Genomic DNA, 19,580 nt, shown 5'->3' with positions numbered 1-19,580 from the left:
ATATATATATCTCACTGTAATTATTTACAACAAGCTTAAGTTAGCTCTGCAGCCTGTTCAAATACACATTTTAAGACAAAGGCCATGCATGTAGACATAGCACAGCTTTATGCCCAAAGTTCTATCTTTTTAATTCTGAATGAAAACATTGCCCCCTGCTGTTTACCAGTTACACTGCAGCTACTAAAATGCATCATGGCCACCTTAAGACATACTTATGCTGAGAACAGCTATACCTTATTTCCCATCTGTACTGAAGCCTATAGTATAGATAGTTATGTACTGTAGACGGCATTTCACTATCAAAGCTGAAAAGCATTGTAATGCCACAATGATGATTATTTCAGGTACTTGGATTATCATTATATAATTATGTGATACAGATTTCAGGGTGTTTTAAACTGTGTCTTTAATTCAATGTCCTAAGGGGGAAAATTACTAGTCAATGAAAATGTTAGTTTCAGCAGTGAATTTATTTTCTAACTAAATCTATTTCACCTCTTTCTTCCAGGTTGGGGAGAGGTTCCCAGTGTTCAGCCCAAGTCAGAACCTGCTTGGGGAGAGCCAGCAGCTCCAACATCATCTGTGGACAATGGCACCTCCGCCTGGGGCAAGTCCACAGGGGGAGCAGGAGGATGGGGAGATGGTGGCCACGAGCCCTCTGGACCCTACGGCAGGGCAAATGGACCCACAGGTTCTGCACCCTGCAAGCCAGGTAACACCCACAGATGAATTATATTAACAGTGATGCAATATGTACCACAGGAAATCAACATGTACCAATTTCGAAGGCTATGGCACCATACGTTTTCAATTTAACTTACACATATTTTTTGGTTGCTATATTACCATTGTAAAGTGTGAAACAGTACCATATATATGTATTAATTACATAGTTCAAGACGTACTTTTGACCATAAAAGGTCCACACAAAACTAAACATCTAAACTAAACCCCTTCACAAAAACGTACAAAAACTCACCTCTTCAAACTGGCTTTTAATGTGTGATTGTTTTATTGCTTGATTTTAATGTGATTTCTTACTATATTTAATTGTTGTCCTTTTCTATTTTTTACTACCTCTGTAAAGCGACTTTGAGCACCTGTAAAAGCAAAATAAAAATAAATGTATTATCATTAACATCACCTTGGCAATAATGGCATTTGACATTTGGGTTAAGATATACCAAACCTTTTTTAAAAGACGTAACTAAGAGTAAGTGTGCATTTCCAGACTTCAGTGAAGGGGACAAAAATAGGAAGTTTCCTCAGACCTTTACCGTGTGTGCCAATTCTGCCAGCGTTTGTTAGTGCTACTGAAGTGTTGCTGGGATGAAAGCAATTCCACGCCTCAGCACATCTTGGTTATTTGTGCTGTTAGTTTGTTGGAAATAGTAGAGAGAGGTGTAGGGGAAAAGGCAGGGTACCAAAAGGCAACAGCGCCACCAAGTGGTCAAGTTTAAAATGAATTGTGTCTCACACTCTGGAATGGCTTGTGTATTATTAAAGTGCATATATGATCCAACATAGATACTTACTAAATGCTTATGGTCATGTTATTTAATCACTTTCTTAGGCCCAAAACCTATGCAAGAGAGCTGGGGAAATGGAGGAGAGGAGATGGGCATGTCGTCCGGGCAATGGGACACTGAGGAGGGGGACATGTGGAACAGCCCCACCTCCCAGGAGAGCAGCTCTTCTTGCAACTCCTGGGGCAATGGACCCAAGAAAGGCCCAAGCAAGGTGAGAGAACACAGCTGACTCTTGTCATAAATATACTTTTTATTGGTGGTAATTAATTTCATGTACATTAACTTTTCTATAACTTAATACTTTGCTTGTGTGTTTTTAGGCGAAGATAGGCAAGCCAGATGAGGCTTGGATCATGAACCGTCTCATTAAACAGCTCACTGACATGGGCTTTCCGGTAAGTCGTGAAACTGATGGGGGGTCTAAACCATCCAATGATAAATACAGCCACCAATAATACAAAAGTAACAGGAAAAAGGGAAACCTCTGAACCTTTCCTAAAAATCCACTATTGTCAGTGACAGGACTGTTATTGGTGTTTTACAGAGAGACCCTGCTGAGGAGGCTTTGAAGAGCAACAACATGAACCTTGACCAGGCCATGAGTAAGTTTGCACATACTTGTGTCCTTGTGTGTGTATTGCAATACTACAACTTACAGTCAAATGCCAGAATTCCATCACATCAATACATTGAAATATTCTCATTGGATTTTGTGCCACGGTATTGCTCTACGTCTAGATTTATAATATAATCAATCTACCTCTTTCCTGTTCCCAGGCGCCCTGTTGGAGAAGAAGACAGACCTGGACAAGCGGGGCATGGGAATGTCTGATTACAGCAACGGCATGAACAAGCCCATGGTGTGTCGGCCCTCAGCACTCTCCAAAGACCCCTCCGACCGCAACTCCTATCTTGACAAGGTTAGACATTAAGCAACTGACCAGCCATCAGGCCTTTTCCCAACATCTGTTGAAATGATTTCATCATCTGATAATCGAATCAAGTTCATATTTATGTGTTTATTGCTTAATAAAAAAATGTGTTAAGTCTTATTAATCCCCTTAAACCTTTTATTTTCTCTGATCCAGGATGGTATTCTGTCAGATGAAGCCCCCCAATCACCGTTTCTGCCTTCCCCCAGCATGAAGCTCCCCCTGGCCAACAGTAGCCTTCCTGGGCAGGGTCTGGGACAGGGCAACCCAGGGCTGGCCATGCAAAACTTGAACAACAGACAGGTAACATATTGAACACACACAGTTATAACACACACTATCACCTAACTTAAATTGGGAAAGAGAACACCCATTTAAAGTGTTACACAATCCATAAAACAGAGCTGCAGTAAAACCATATTGTAGAGCATGGGCATGAATACAAACAGCAGCAACATGTTGTTAAGTTGGTTCATTTCCCTCTTGTTTAATGTGTAGAAGAAACAGTTCTTAATTAAAAAACAAAATAAAAAACAGATAGCAAATGGGCAAATATTCCCAGTTTAGGAGAAAGAAATGTAAGTTTTTAGGAATTACGTGTGTTGAACATATTTGCTGACAGACTGTGTCAGCAAATATGCTAAATATTTCAATCAACCATCTATGTTTATCACACTGCAGATGTATGGCCATCATTTAAACATTGAATGACTTGTGCAGGGTTTATGATTAAATGATACATTTAATTCATTTTACACAACCCTCTCAACCCACATGCTCTCCCGAGTCTCCACTTTTCTACTGCTCACTTATATGTGAATGACCTTGCCTGAAGTGCCCATTGTAATCAGATAGTTATGCTCTATCAAATATCACCCCAGAGGCATTCATGGCCCAGAAAAAATTGCAGTGTGTCCTTGAAGCCCAAACAAAGGCACTGTGAGCGGGCCTTTTTGCACTGAAAGAAAAGACCTCTCGAACAACATTGAATCAGAAATGATGGATTAAGCTTCCTTTTAAGGGCTGATTGTATTGGGCCACTTGATGAAGTGTTAAATGGAGAAAATAGTTGCAATTTCATGAACTAACAACTAGCTGCTCTGTTAGTGCTCAGAATATGGACCGGGTGTAGTGTGAAGATAGACCTTGAAAGAAAATGCTTTGAAATGTTATTAGGTATTGCTATGTGGGATAGAAATGTAATCGACCCAAGGTTTGCTTTTGAGTGCACTTTCTCATTCAATTCAAGTATCCTTCATGTACTGAATGAACCCATCAAATGGATAAAGACTTGACAGTTGGGTGGTCAACTCTTGACCTTACTCTTAAGGTATTCTGAGTGGTCAAGAATACACTGAAGTCAGTGGCTCAGCTCTTCAGCGCTTTAGTCGATTCTTTAAACATGGAGGATTGAAAGAAGTTTCCTCTTTACCTTTATGACTCCTGCGTTTAGATACCCAGTGGAATGTTTGGCAGTAGTGGAGCAGCACAAACCCGGGCCATGCAGCAGCAGCAGCAGCCTCCTCAGCCACCAGTGCCACCTCTCAGCTCCTCCCAGCCTAGTCTACGTGCTCAAGTGCCTCAGTTTCTCTCCCCTCAGGTAGAAACACACACATAATCACGTACATATTTAATGTGCTGAGCTATATAGGTCAATTACACACAAGATCACGTCAAACGTTGGATGGCAGATAGTGCTGGTTTCCCCAAAAGGAGTAAACACACACTGTGACTCATTCACTGAGTTACATACTTGACAAAAACACTGTTGGTATCATTTCAGTATCCTACTCTTCATAAAAGCAGAAATATATTGTGAAGACTGTCAAAAAACATCACCACCTACATTTATGTCTCTGGGAAGCATACTACTCCTACACCTTTTTGGCTTGACAAGACTCCTCTTGCAGACCCTCTCTCCTCTTTTCCTCCTTGCGTGCATGTATCAGCGACTAGTTTTTACCTTGCCCGAAGCTACTTTTGTACAGTGGTTGTGAATTGCAATGACTAACCTGTCATCTCTCTCTTCCGTATCACCATTCTTCCATACCTGCCTCCAGGTCCAAGCACAGCTCTTGCAGTTTGCAGCAAAAAACATTGGTCTGAACCCTGCACTTTTAACCTCACCAATAAACCCTCAACAAATGACTCTCTTGTACCAACTTCAGCAACTGCAAATGGTGAGTCAGAGCACCTCAGTCTATCCCTGTTAGCAATGCAGTGTGTATTTAGAGGTCTGAGGCAGAGGATGTGTGTTTTGGACTTAAATCTAAAGGGAAAGGAAACCAGGCACACGGTTCATGATTTAATGACTGGTGACAAAACACCCAATGAAGACTTAAGGATGTGTCCATTTATAGATGCATGACAACAGATAGAAGGGTTAATAAGGTGTATCAGATACTGTAGATACAATTGGCCTCTTTTATTTGTAATCTCTTATGGTTCCCTTTTTCTTTCAGGCGTACCAGCGTTTACAAATCCAGCAGCAGATGATGCAGGCGCAACGCAATGTTTCCGGCCCCATTAGACAACAAGAGCAGCAAGTGAGTCAACAAGTCTGTATTTACACCCACGAAAGTATGATCATGAAGGTCATCCGTTTCTTGTGTGAGACCTCATATGAGCTCTGACGCAACTTCATCAAATATGTTGATGCTCACATGAGAACAGAGAGGAAGGAGGAGTATTATGCAATGTTAGCAGGAGTTGCTCAAACCTTTTTTTTAAAGCATGGGAACAGGTTACTTCTTGTTGATCATCAGCTAACCACTCTTTCTCATTTTGTGAAAAGAGTTTGTTCTCCTTTTCTAAGGATGTGTTTATTTTGTCAGACAGATGAAGGGCATGTTGAAAGGATTGCTTATCACACGGTTTTTTTCCACTTGCTTTACTGACTCACTTTTAGCTTTGTCCAAAACCTAATCATCTTATTTTGTTCTAATATTTCTGGTTCGTTCCTCCTCCCACTTTCTCTTTATATATTTTCATAATTGTTTCTTCCATCTTGCTTTTGCCACTAAATTATTCAAATCATCTCTTTGTTTACCTCCCAAATTGCTTTTCACAATGAATTGTTTTAACATTGTCTTTCCTCTCCCAGGTTGCACGTACAATCACCAACATGCAGCAGCAGATCCAGCAGCACCAGCGTCAGCTGTACCAAGCGCTGCTGATGAAGCAGCAGCAAGTTCCTTCTCATTCCTCCTCCTCTTCCTCCTCCTCCGCTGGTCTGCATCCCCCCGGTGGCCACGCTGGAGGCCATGGTTCCGGCAAATCAACCCATGACCCCTACACAGGCCAACACCAGTCCCCGGGCCTCTCCGACTCAATGCACACCAAAGAGGCGCTGTCTTCGCCCAACGCCTACAGCTCCTACCCTCTCTGTGAGTCTCAAGGCGGATACTTCTGCTCAAACAATTAGAATCTGATGTTATACTGATGCTGCCAATTGTCGAGATTAGCAGTTTCCCTCTGCAGCCCATTAAACAATGTTTTTTGTTTATGTGCAGCTGGACTGAATCCAAACATGAATGTAAACTGTATGGAGGTTGGGGGTCTTTCCCTGAAGGAGCCCCCTCAGCCCCAATCCCGCCTGTCCCAGTGGACACACTCCAACTCCATGGACAGCCTCTCTGGCAACTCCTCAAACATGGAGAACCTCAATAAGCACGGTAACACCACCCTTTAACTATGTCCTAAGAAGTTATTATTTACATAAATGTGCATGTCATCCATAAATACATGCCCCCTGTACATTTGCATTATTATTAAGTTCAGCTAGGCAGCTTATATTTTTTATAATAGTAGCTATACATAAACAAGGATTTTAATTATGAGGAAAATATAATTTCTTCAAGTAAATGCAATTTTATGTAGGACTTTTTGAGATCTTTGAATATTTGGAAAAATCCGAATCAGAATACCTTTATTAGTCCCACAGAGGGGAAATGTGCATCGTTACAGCAGGAAAGAGCCACAGACAGCTTAATGTTACCTATGTTAAGAAAAAAGTACTAAGTTATGATATAATAAAAAATATAATATAAAAAATAAAATAAAAATACTTTCCAAAATACAAATCCTGTAACAGTTCTTAGGTGATGAATGATGCAAGTCTTCTTTTTATCACAGGAAACCTGTGGGTAACTTGATAATGGTATCTTTCTCAACTGCTGCAACACATGATTCATCAAAATCACAATCTAGTTCTTCCGCTCTCACACATTTGAGCAAAGGACATGTGTTGTTTTCACACATATTTAGTGCAAGGTCATGGTGTGGCTCAAGCACTTCCAGTTTGTCGCTTAGGTGCCTGATCTGCTAAACCTCTCCTCTCCTACATCGGAGCCCTGACAACACATTATTTAAGGCAATATTTGAAGTTGAAGCACCCAAATGTTTACTCTGCCGCAACACATTTGGCTTGCACATTGTTTTGAGATGAAAACTAGCTATAACTGATCTTTGTTGACTCCTACACCTTCCATTTCAACACTTGAGATGTAATCAGCCTTTGCTCTAGGCATTTCCTTCCCACACGTCTTCAGAACGAATACTGAAAAAACATGATATCAGCTTCATACACTTATCTGCAAGTGTCATCAATGTTTGATTTCCATGTCCGATGGAAAGATGAATTGATGTCCTTTAAAAACACTCGGAGCATCATTTAAATAAAGTGACTGCATGTTATTCTTAAAAAGCGTTCTTGTGAATTTATATTATGGATGGTGGACTCTTACAGCTGATGTTATGATGAACAAGAATGAGTTCAAAAGAGTATGTTCCTATAGTTTGTCCTCATTTAAAAGTAAAAGGAATTTAATCTGTTTTATTTGTCTTTGCATATACTAGGTACCATATCTGCTGCCTCTTCCCTCGGCCCCCCTGGGAAGCCCCCCCATATGGAGGACTCGTACAGCCCCTACAATCTAATGTCCAGCTCTGAGTCCCCCACCAGCCCCCAAGATAGCTGGGGCCCTGGCAAGAGCCAGAATGAAAAGATCTCCAATGGGACCAACATTAACTGGCCCCCAGGTGAGGAAAAGATGCAAATAAAGATGTTAAAAATCCCCATAAATCCATATGTTTTCTAATTACATCTATTCTCAAGCCTCTCCTGTTTTATTGCACCCAGAGGCACGGGACAGCTGAACCTGTTCATTATTCATACAGTTGTGTGACATAATGTAATATCAAATGAATACAGCATGACAAATCAGTACACAAAAAAGTCCCAAATATAAAGGTGCTATTACAGTTTAAAAAAAATAGGAAGTGACAAATCAACATGTCATTTCCTGCAGCGGTTGCATAGCTTTAAGAAGAAGTATGAAGATAGCAGTGGCTTGTGTGATTCGCTTAAACTGTGAGGAAGTCATGAGATGGTGAAAAATTATTATTTGTTGTTTTCAACCGTCTTTTAAGCACCTTTTTTTTTTTTTTTCCCCCATCAGAGTTCTGCCCCGGTGTGCCATGGAAGGGTCTTCAGAACATCGACCCTGAGAATGACCCCAACATGACCCCTGGCAGCGTCCCCAGCGGTCCCACCATCAACACCAACATCCACGACGTCAATCGATACCTACTGCGGGACAGGAATGGAGGTATGAACAGAAACAAAAGCCACAAGTATTCATTTAAGATAACCACAAGTCCTTAACCCAAAACATGCTGTCTTAAGTGACACCATTAATAACGACTTCACTTACACATGCTGACTTGTGGTGTCTCGGCTACACCACAGGCGCTAAAATCATGTGCTTGTACTGATGCATACATGAAGTTCTTCTTCTTTTTTCCCTCTCTGTCTCTGGTTACAACACGGTCACCTCTACCACCATATAGCCACTTCCCCAGCTCCGTCACTGGAGAATGGCTCTCTGCCCCCCCCCCAGCAGTGACTGGCCAGTCAGTGGCTACAATAGCTCTTTCAGTCTGTCTTCCTCTGATGGAGACAGCTCAGGTACACATCCAGCGTATCTTCCCTCCATGTGTGGACCTGCCAAACCTCTCCCCGTCCAAATTGAAGCCTTGATTCTGCACTTAGTCCCAGGCTCCCTACTTATCCTATACCTTACCCAACTCCTGACCTCTGTTTATGACCCTTCTTTCACCCCGATTCACTCTGTAAACCTGTGCGTTCAGTGCTTTTAGAATCTTTAACAATACTAAGAGAGAACCCTCCCCTAAACATGACCTTCAACCATCTGTTCCTCCCCAACCCACAAGAAAACCTCACCCTTGGGCCTTGTCGGTCATGACATCCAGACACACCCTGTGTTTGTTTGTGTGCTTTAAGATTCATTTTTTTGCATTGACACAGAGGTTAAAGGAAAGAGATTCAGCATAAATCCAGAAAGCAACACTAGAAACTGAAAAATAAACTTGACGGTTTTCTTTTTTAAACATAGTTTCTATTTTCAGAGCTTTAACATTTGTTTGAATTATGAGTTATTACACTTTTACAGCAGAACAATTTCAGGTAGATGCACTGCATATTGTTAGTTTTTAAAATGAAAAGAAAAACATTATTTAACATTAAGAGCCACTTAAGCTAGTGTTGCCATTAGCAGAGCCAGTTAGTTGACCAGGGAATATAACACCCGTGTTACTCTCTGTTACTGCTCTCCTCACCCTCTACCCTCTCTCCATTTAAAGGAAAAATGTCTGACATGAAGTCCACCTGGTCCCAAGGGCCCATCTCTCAGAGCCAGGCCTCTCTGTCCCACGAGCTGTGGAAGGTTCCTCAGGGGCCCCGCAGCAACCCGGCCCCCTCCCGGCCTCCACCGGGTCTCAGCCACAACAAGCCCTCCTCCACCTGGGGAGGCAACTCCCTGGGCCTGGCCCAAGGCTGGAGCAACTCCTACACCTCTGGTTAGTACTCTGCTCTGAACTGCAATGCATTCAAACCTATTGGCAGCACCTGATGAACTGACGTTAAGCCGTCCTTATTACAAACAATTGCTTTAAACCTTTCAACCAAACTATAATTTAAACTGCATTTCAGATCATAATATTTAAAGGAAATCTTCATTCCAAAATGTTGCATCTTCTTAAGTGGGTGGGTCACACAAATTCTATACATCAAAAACATTGCTTAGTCTATTGACACTTCTGAGTTTCATTTTCACTAGTCTAGATCTCTTTAAAATCTAGTAAAATCTTGTTTATTATTAGCGTGTGCCTGCCTTTTTATATAATACTTAAGTCTACTCGTTTTACTTTATTCTGCACTGTACCTTTGCTGCTGTAATTCTGTAAATGTCCCCGCTGCAGGTCAAATAAAAGAGTTCTGATTCTGATACAATCACCATTAACTTATGAGGAAACGTGATGTTGCTGCTGAGACTTTTTCTTCCAAAATATGTAATTTACAATGAGAGTTTTCAACATAGCTCTTAAATTAAAAACTTGATTTTCACCAAGTGAAAGCTACCGATATGAATTTTGATGATGTAGTTCACACCCTGCCACCACAGACTTGACTGCACATGTGTAGGAGTGCCGAGGTTCACAGGCGCGACCCTTCACTGACAGCGCTCGCTAAATAAAGGCAGGGTGAACACACCCTGCTAAACTGACATTTTGAGGTTTACCGGCTCTGCAAGAAGCCTCATTTAAACTACATGCATGCACCTTTTTTGACACAACACGTTGAGGACCGAAGAGGAAACGGTACATTTATCAGTACTACTAGTAGTAGAAACAAGAATCAGGTGTGGGAATAGATAACAGATGTTCTTCTGTTTTAAAAAAGAAAGAAAGAAACTCTATACCCTTGAAGAAGCATTACAGAGACTAAGAAAGTAAAGTTTAAACAGTCTCCCTTTTAGAGTTCTATTACAAATACAATGTATTTGTTCCATACTCTATTCCTCTATATACTATTAAACCAACTCGAAATAATTGCTTTTGGGGAAAATGACATTACTTTATCATCACAAACTCTGCAGCTCAGTCACTTAATTGTTCTTATTACTATTAACACTTAACATAATATTGGACATTTCTGTTACAGAGACAACCACCTGGAGTACGGACAGCTCCAACAGGACCAGCAGCTGGCTGGTGCTGAGGAATCTCACCCCACAGGTACGTGCTCTGTGCTGCTATTGCTTGATTTATGCCACAGTCTATCATGAGTAAAGCTGGTATACTCAAAATGTAACAAATGCGATGTTGTGCTTTCGGTTTGCAATTGTTTTAAATGCTTTTGTTTTCTCTTGTGCTTCAGATTGATGGCTCAACTCTGCGGACCCTGTGCATGCAGCACGGCCCCCTGATCACATTCCACCTCAACCTGACCCAGGGGAACGCTGTGGTGCGCTACAGCTCCAAGGACGAGGCCGCAAAAGCCCAGAAGTCTCTGCACATGTAAGCCTCAGCAAATCCCTGACACCAGCCAACGTGGGCTTAGCAATCAGACACACATGAGACATTCACTGGTTTTTTCTCAACTTCCTCTGCCTTTATATATCCAAGTGAAGCAACTAATTAAAGAGAAAAAGGTCAACACTTGGGGTAAACCATATGTTCCTGATTTATTAATGGTGATTTCCCTTGCTGTAGACAATGTTGTTTTTGTAACTAGGCAGTCACATGAGAGTGGAGGTGGCGAGTCATGCTGTAGTCAGCTGTATTGAAACATTACAGTTGAATGGGTGGAAACCCCATCTCAGAGCTGTGTATTTAGTTTGCCCTTAATTTAGCTTTGCTAATAGTGGCAGCCACTGCAGATGGTTGTCATGGAAACCATCTGTGTGACCCACTTTTAAATATCAGCAGCACGAAATGTGGTTTTAGCAAGGTCTAAAAACCACATAAGCTTGACAGCGCCCTTTTAAAAAACAGTTCCTTTCGCTTTAAGAAGAATGTCAGTTGTGTCCTGTCCTATTTGAAAACTATGAGTCCCTTTTATCTCTGGTTGAATAGAAATGTAAAAATAACAATTTCAAATACAAAAGCATTAACATGTCCTCTTGTATCCTCTGTAAGGTGTGTGCTTGGGAACACCACCATCCTGGCGGAGTTTGCCGGGGAGGAGGAGGTGAACCGCTTCTTTGCACAAGGCCAGTCGCTGGGGGCTAACACCACCAGCTGGCAGGCCAACCCCGGAGCCAATCAGAACAGGATGGGCGGAGGCGGACAGTCCCACTCCATGAGCCAGTGGAGCAGCAGCGGTGGCGGCGGCGGAGGCAAGCCCAGCGGAGGCGACTTGCTGTGGGGCAACGTGCCCCAGTACTCCAGCTTGTGGGGACCCCCGAGCGGAGAGGACCACAGGGCGATCGGGAGCCCCACTTCCATCAACACCCTGCTGCCTGGAGACCTGCTGAGTGGGGAGTCCATGTAGGAGGATGCTACGATACACTAAACAACCAACCCACCACCACCACCACCACCATGTCACGTAAGGCATTGGTGGTGGGTGGGTGGGTGATAAAAAAAGAAAAAAAGTCTATACAAACAGGAGCAAAACCCAAGCAAATCATGTGGCGATAATCAGTATCAATTTGAACTGTTTTGAACTGTGAATTGTGAATCAGAAGGCGGGAGTCCCTACCACACAGACTGCTGACTCCAGTCCTTCTGCTTTCGCTTTTGTCCCTTTTTTTTTTGTTTGGTTTTACCTCCTTTGGGGAAAAGAAGCAAACATTTTTTCCCTTTTGGTATTTTTGATCATGTAAAACTAACTGAAATGAGACGCAACACAAAGAAACCTTTTAAGTGTTTTTAGTTTTTCCATAAGTATACATGACATTCTGTGTGAAGTTTTTTATGAGAAGCAATCAAAGCTGCCATCTGAGACTTTCCTTTTCCCTCCAAAAAAAGAAGAAGAATCATCCCAAAATAAGAACTTAAAACAACCATTCCCAGCATGTCCATGGCCAATGATGTGGTTCAAAGACCTTTACTAGTTATGTTAACGTTTGTTTCTCAGCACTAATATTAGCCTTAAGTGCTCTCTGGCCTAGGTCCTTCCCAAGCCGCCTTTTTTAGTTTATTTTCTAACTGAAGAAATAGCTGAAATCTTGCACAGTTTCACCTCTGAGCCAGCAGGTGGTACAGGACATGACTGGTGACCGACTCTGTCACTGGGCAGAGAGAAGGCCTGTCCACGTGACTGGCCCTACCAATCATCAGCTTAACTATTTGATTTGTATTCTCAAAGGGATAGATACAGCTGTTAAATGTCCTCTTTATTTGTAGGCCTAGACCCAAGCGCATTATTTTATATCTATTACAACATATAAGCTGACAGAAGATTATTTGTCGACCTCGCTGCGTGTCTCTGTTTCCGTACATGCCTATTATGTCCGGTGGCACCTAATCATTGACGTCTGCAAGCCCAGATCCTTCTGGTCACCTTCAACCCAGGCGCTTACCGGTGCTGTGTTGAATTTTCTATTGTCCGATTTGTTATGAAGCCCAGCGGTCTGTATGGTCAGCCAGTTTTTGGAGGAAAAAAAAAAGGACACAATTTACCTTCATGTGACAGTTACATTGTGCAATATACACCATAGACCTTTCTTCCGTCCATACTCTACGTCCACCGGAGCTGGTTTCGCTTTTTTCGATTGTTGCCGATTGCAGCAAAAAGACTTTGGAACTTCACAAACCTTACCCCCTTTTTTCAAAACTTGGATTCCCCCCAGGCCGCCAGTCCCCCTGAAACTGTTGGGAAAACTCTGCAAAGAGGAAGCAACAGCTTTTGAACTGTGCATACAGCAAAACTGTACACAAGAATGACACTGGGTACACAATAATGCACACTTCCTCTCTGCGTGCCACAGCCACACCCAACAGAGACTGAATCCACAGTGGGATTGGACGGTTTGGGTATCTGGCACAATACCAAATAAGAGGGGTTTCTCCTAATGCAGTAGACCTACGAGTGTTCCTTGCGTTTGGTACTGTACAAACAAATGAAACTAAGACTTTTATAAATTCAAAGGGTTTTATCATAGCACTTATGAAGAGCAAATCGCTTCAACTGCAATCCAATAAATCTAAAAAGGAGCAGCATAAACATTGAAAACTAAAAATACTGCTCTTTTATGTACTATATCTATTCCTTGGAAATGTGTCTGGCGTTGTTCCTATGGTAGCAGGACGAAGGGAAACGGAACTGAATTGTACCGTTGGACTTTGGGGGAAAAAATGCAGTCTGATTTATTTTTTCCTTCTTTGAACAATATCGAAGTGAATATCACTGTTACTCCAAATGTTAAGCCTTGTTCTGCTTGGAGGCACTAGACTTGCAATGTCAGCTGTCTCTGACGCCCGCTGGCCAGTCAGTCGGTGGGTGAGTCGGAGGGGAGTCGGGTGGGGGGGGGGGGGGAAGTGTCCACTGAGTGCCTCTCTGCTGTGGTCCTCTGGGTGTCAAGTGGCAGCCCCACAGCGCAGCACTTCCTCCCGGGCTCCACTTGACCCTCCCTCAGTCTGGCAAGGAAAGCGGCCCCTCCAAAACCGGCCAATCACGGCTCTCCGCCCTACACAACATCTCCAAAGGGGGGGGGGGGGCCGCCGCCACCACCACCCGACCCCGCTGGCGTCTCGCCCTCTCCCCTATCTCTCAGTCCTTTGACACAAAGATCACTTTAGCTGGAAGATGTAATAGTCATATTTCTGGAGTTTTTGCCAGTGTACTTTTTATGTTTTGGGAAAAAGATCATTTTGACTTTATTTTTTTCAATGTGTTATATTGTTATTGGTGTCTACATGCAGTGGTCTACAATATACCGGCTGCTGAACTAGCCCTTCACTGTTCATATGCAGAAACACTTTGGTCAGAGGTGCCTCTGTATGTTCATCCTGTGTATTGAATGCAAAACAAGGATCAATACTACAGAGCGTTATTGATTGTCTATTTGTTTTGAACTGATCATGCTTTTGTTTGACAGTATTCTGTAGTACTTCCAGGTAGTATCTTGAGATATGTAAAAATAGGGTGTCTCAGACGGGTGTGGGTATTTGTTGCTCCAAGCTGCTCCGCCTGCCCGCAGGCTGTCCCCCCTTGCCCTTTGCCTAGCTGCTACGCTATGACCTCCTCCTCCTTGACCAGACCCAGTAGCCCCCCCCCCCCCTGACCAGGCCCTCCTATCTGTTTCTATGCAAAAGACTAGAGGCTGGGGCCCTTTACAGCACGCCAAACCTGACTCGGGAATGAGCACTCCTCCCAGAGCTTGGCACACCCAACCCTTGCACCCTCTGTGCGCTTCTGTCAGCACTTAAAAATGGCCGCCGTTTCTTTAAAGTCAGGATCAGCCACCAGAACACTGTCATATATTAAAGTCCGAACACTTACTCGAAGTCGGTCTTTCTCTCTGCGCTGAAGACACTTCTGTCCAGCTTGATCTCAGGGTAGGGGAGTAGATGATACCAAGTATGAGATGCAGCTCTCCGTATATATATGTCCTTTCTACTGTGAGAGCAAAGTCTAAAATTAAAAGGCCATCTGTGCAACAGTTTTTACGGACCTCATGCCTCGAACGTAATCCTAATTAGAAGGGAAAAGGCTTGTATTGAATCCTTTTCCTTAAAAAGGTGGCCTATTGTTACTGTTTCTGGGCCAATTATTGCGTGTAAAAGTTGCCAACGTAATGTGCCAATATAAATTTGCTGTGTCATACTGTATCTTTATAGAGAGCACTTCTGTTCCCTGTTGGGAGGAACTTTGATAACCTTTGCAGAGGGTGAAGCGGGGGACAGGAGGGATCAAACAAATGGGCAGCAGCATCACACCCTTAAATGACTGAGATTCTTTTTTTTTGTGTGTTTTTGTTGGGAATGCCTCATGCTAAGGAGAAAATCTTTACTCAGTTGGGGGTTCCAGTTTGCTACAGTGCACAGTTGATGATGGGTAATCCCGGGTACATATTTTTTTAAAACCAAAAATGAAATTGCATTTTAACGTCATTTTTATGAAGTTTGACATAAAAATCTTAAAAATGCTAAAAAATCTAAGTGAAAAAAAAGATCTATAATATGTTAAATCTCTGCACTTCTAGCTGAAACGTCTCCGCTCATCAGCCTCTACGTCCACCATCTAACGGAGTAGAGTGGTGGCCGGGGTGCCTTTTTGTGGATGCTGTATTTATCTCGTTTTTATGTTTGTGTCCTGCTCAAAGCAGGCCCACTGAACTGTACATTTCCACAGACCCAGATGGCTTGGGCCCACTGTATCAGCCTCGCTCTCCTCGCTCTGCATCAGCAGGAGGGGAGGGGCACATTTCAAGAGGTACAAAGTCTTAAAAAACATTCTAAAAAAAAAAGTTTAAAAAACAAAAAAAATTAACAAGAAAACGGGAAAAGGCTACCTTTCAGGACTTGCAGTCCTGCAGCACACAAGCAAAAATCACTATTGCCTGTTTCTGTAACTGCCTTGATCCAAGCTCAGACAGACCCGATAGCCGAGGACCTCCCAGCATCCTGTACTAACTGGAGAACCCTGACAGTGAGGGGGGTTTCCCATGCTGCACCAGCATCGAGAGGTTCTCCTCTCTATAGCTCTGTTCTAGATGACAGTATATATGTATACACTACAGTAAGTATACATATATATCTGTGAGTTCAGTGTGTGGTATCACCTCTTCAGACTTCTTGGATCGTAACCTCTGAAACGTTTCATTTTCGTTTGAAAGGTCTTGGTTAAATCCAACTGAAAAATGAGCAATATGTATTTTCCCCGCAAATAAGCGAAACGAAGGAAAGAATTCGGGTCGGGTGTAAACTGATACTTGATTGATTGAAAGCTACGCCTTTCTCACAGAGTTGGATATGCACGTTCTGGCTTTGATGACATATTACAGTACTTTTGAAGTGCTTGTACTGTAAATATGTGTTTTTGTTTGTCAATTAGCCTGTCTAAAAGCCCAACCCAACCAGTCGCTAAAAAAAAATCTCAAACATATCAAAACACGACAAAATATTGAACACAAATACTTGAATCATGGAGCGCCAATAATGTAATGTGAAGTCAGTAATTCTCTTCTAGTTCTCTCCATCTGACAGGTACACTTGGGGGACTCTTAGAGAATATAAAAAATGTATTGCATTAAGTTACAAATACAAAATCTTAGAGGTAAAAATGCAAAGTCATCTTAGATGTGTGCTTGAAAGTCAGATGTTTGTATGAATGTGTGCGCAAGAAACTGTGTACCAGGCAAATGGCCTGTTGTTGTGTTCCACTCAGTATGTTATATTTTGTGTCTGTTTTTCACTTTTCTTTTTTGTTGTCCTGTCAAAAACTGTTTTGATAGACATGTTATTATCTTCTAACGTTGCACTGAGTGTCTTCTACCCCTCACTCAGCTAATCGTAGATAAACGAGTCTAAGTACGGAGGGGAGATGGTGACAATTCATGTGTACATGTTTACTCAAGGACTTAATGGATTTTGTTTCATTTTATCTGTAAAAAAGTGTATCTACCTTATAGTGGCTTTTATTGTGGAGTAATCCAATACAAGGATTATCATTGAGTATTGCACCATTATGTTCCAATTATATAAAAAATGAAAAAAATCTTAAAATACAAAGACAAAAAAAACCTACAAAAACAAAAAAGGGGGTAAAAAAACAAAGAACTGTTGCCATAGATAGTTGTAGAAGGACTAGTAATCCCTATGTTAACTTCATGGAGAAATGGGAAGGGATAAAGTGTGGGAGGTGAGTTTGTTACAAGACTCATTTCAAAGGTGCCTATCTTTTTTTTGGGGGGGGGGGGGGTTGTGTTTTTTTTTTGCAAAAGCCACCTGTCGTTTACAAGCATTTCATTTGTCTGAAGTTCAAGGAAATACAAATTTATAACAGGAATGTTGTAAAAAAAGAAATCATCTTCCATCAAATATGGACATGACATTTTTGCAAAATGAAGATTTATGCTACTTTAAGAACTCTGGGATTGATCAGTGTTGTCATATTTCAATTTTTAAGTTCTCTTTCAGCGTCGACAGACTATCTATCTGTATGTATTCTGTAAGTTGTGATGTTATGTTTCCTGTAAGCAACGCAGTTTGCTCACTATCTTGCACACTCATAAAAGATGTGGATTATGTCTCAGGAAGGCCAGGGTTCCAGATACCAACTCCATCATTTCTAGGTTTAATCTTTGTGTGAAAAAAACCCAACTGAAAACAATTAAACTCCAAGCAGGCACTGAAGGTCATGAGTTTAACAGAACATAGAGTACCATTGTTTTCTTGAAAGCAACAACACAAATGTTCGTAGCAAGTTATATATTTACCAAATAAGACTGAGAATCAACTTTGAAAAAAGTGGAGTGCTTTACATGTGAAATCTAAGTAGAATTGCTTTACATTTAACCTGATCAATGGTTTGATTGTCAAAAAGACAGTGACATAAAAATGCATTTGTATGTTTTGACTTATTGTTAAAGTTTCCATCCTGTAGTTCAGGAGCATTGTGCAAGAAGTTTATTTGTTTGTTTGTAATCATCTCTCCTGTCTGTTAACATGTGACAGGTATTTCAATAGTTAAGAGGTTTTCTTAACATGTAACGGAAGGTTTTCAGAGGCATGTTAGGAGGTTTTCTTAACATGTAACGGAAGGTTTTCAGAGGCATGTTAGGAGGTTTTCTTAACATGTAACGGAAGGTTTTCAGAGGCATGTTAGGAGGTTTTCTTAACATGTAACGGAAGGTTTTCAGAGGCATGTTAGGAGGTTTTCTTAACATGTAACGGAAGGTTTTCAGAGGCATGTTAAGAGGTTTTCTTAACATGTAACGGAAGGTTTTCAGAGGCATGTTAGGAGGTTTTCTTAACATGTAACGGAAGGTTTTCAGAGGCATGTTAGGAGGTTTTCTTAACATGTAACGGAAGGTTTTCAGAGGCATGTTAAGAGGTTTTCTTAACATGTAACGGAAGGTTTTCAGAGGCATGTTAAGAGGTTTTCTTAACATGTAACGGAAGGTTTTCAGAGGCAGATTTGAAGTGGAGGAGTAAAGCTGGTTTTTAAAGGATCATGATCTATGCACAAGTGGGAGGGAAGAGTCCAAACCCAGCTGCTGTACTGCGGGCGTTTGTCGACTCAGTCTGGGGTTCAGGGTTTGATGTAGGGTTGTTCTTGTTTTGTCTCTTGCTCAAATTTCCTTCACTTCCCCCTTCCTCCTTTTTCATCATCGTCATCTAATGTTTTAGCAAAATGTTACATTGTGTCGCCATGCTGTGTAATCCTTAACCAATGAGCGCTTATCCTTCGGCTAAAGCACTGTGGGTTGTACTGAAAAAAAAAGCCCATGACTTTTAAGGCTGTCAGTTTTTTAAAGGGGACGAGGGTGGGGGATGGAATGGGGGTACTTTGCCTTTGCCTTTCTCTTTACTTTGAAAAAAAAAACATTAAGGAAAAATGTCTGTAACTGAAATACAAAGTTGTGGCTTTTAATGTTGTTCTTTTTTCTCCTCATAGAATGTGATTGTTAAGGACATGCACCGGAAAAAAATGTTTCTATGAATTATGGAGCTTCTTTCGGACTATATTAATAAATACAAATTTTCTTGCTGTTACTCCGTGTTTTGTCACTTCTTTTTTTTTTAAATGGTTTCTGATTTCATGTTTGATTCAGAGCGATATTTGATCATTTCAACGCATACTGAATGAGAGCAGTAAAGAGACAGAAGTGAAAATGTAATGTTTATTACGAGTGAGAGCTATGTTGATATACAGTGATCTTTAAAAGAAATCATAGTAATAAAAAATTACAATTAAAAACGCAATAAAAATAATACAAACATAGTTTTATAGTTACAGAATGTCCAAAAAAATAAATGTCACAAATGTCAACTATTTAATATATAATTATGCCATTTAAAAAGTCATATTTTTTTCTGATAAATAATGATTACAAAAACACAGCACTCAATCATAAACGGTATGCTGCGAATGTTCTTAAGGCTTTGTCTCAAAAAATCCAGGGATAACTCTCTGGTTCTGTGCAGGAATTCTTACTCTTAAAATATGTTTCAGTTTTGTTAGTTTTTTTTTTGTATTTATGTTTTTTTTTAACTTTATTGTATACAGCTAAACATAGAGAGTAATAGAGCTGGGAGAGAGGATATGAGGTGCAGTAAAGAGCCACAGATCAAATGTACCACC

The 19,580-nt window shown here is 41.4% G+C and overlaps 1 protein-coding gene across 1 annotated transcript in view; it reads left to right on the top strand.

The window, feature by feature from the left end:
• The window catches only part of tnrc6c2 (trinucleotide repeat containing adaptor 6C2), a 51,762-nt gene extending 32,771 nt beyond the window's left edge, over window positions 1–18,991 (top strand). Inside the window, 19 exon segments of the mRNA XM_034130189.1 lie at window positions 512–715; window positions 1,577–1,743; window positions 1,853–1,927; window positions 2,077–2,134; window positions 2,310–2,452; window positions 2,621–2,767; window positions 3,918–4,064; window positions 4,525–4,644; window positions 4,927–5,010; window positions 5,568–5,850; window positions 5,977–6,138; window positions 7,322–7,504; window positions 7,924–8,073; window positions 8,315–8,352; window positions 8,354–8,432; window positions 9,128–9,343; window positions 10,488–10,561; window positions 10,704–10,843; window positions 11,465–18,991. Coding sequence (XP_033986080.1) covers window positions 512–715; window positions 1,577–1,743; window positions 1,853–1,927; window positions 2,077–2,134; window positions 2,310–2,452; window positions 2,621–2,767; window positions 3,918–4,064; window positions 4,525–4,644; window positions 4,927–5,010; window positions 5,568–5,850; window positions 5,977–6,138; window positions 7,322–7,504; window positions 7,924–8,073; window positions 8,315–8,352; window positions 8,354–8,432; window positions 9,128–9,343; window positions 10,488–10,561; window positions 10,704–10,843; window positions 11,465–11,819 — 2,825 coding nt within the window. The 3' untranslated portion in view covers window positions 11,820–18,991.
• Window positions 18,992–19,580: the final 589 nt, after the last annotated feature.

Source organism: Trematomus bernacchii, unplaced genomic scaffold, assembly GCF_902827165.1.
Source record: "Trematomus bernacchii unplaced genomic scaffold, fTreBer1.1, whole genome shotgun sequence".
Classification (NCBI taxonomy): Eukaryota; Metazoa; Chordata; class Actinopteri; order Perciformes; family Nototheniidae; genus Trematomus; species Trematomus bernacchii.
The sequence above is the reverse complement of the archived record's forward strand: the minus strand, read 5'-3'. Positions and strand labels throughout refer to the sequence as shown.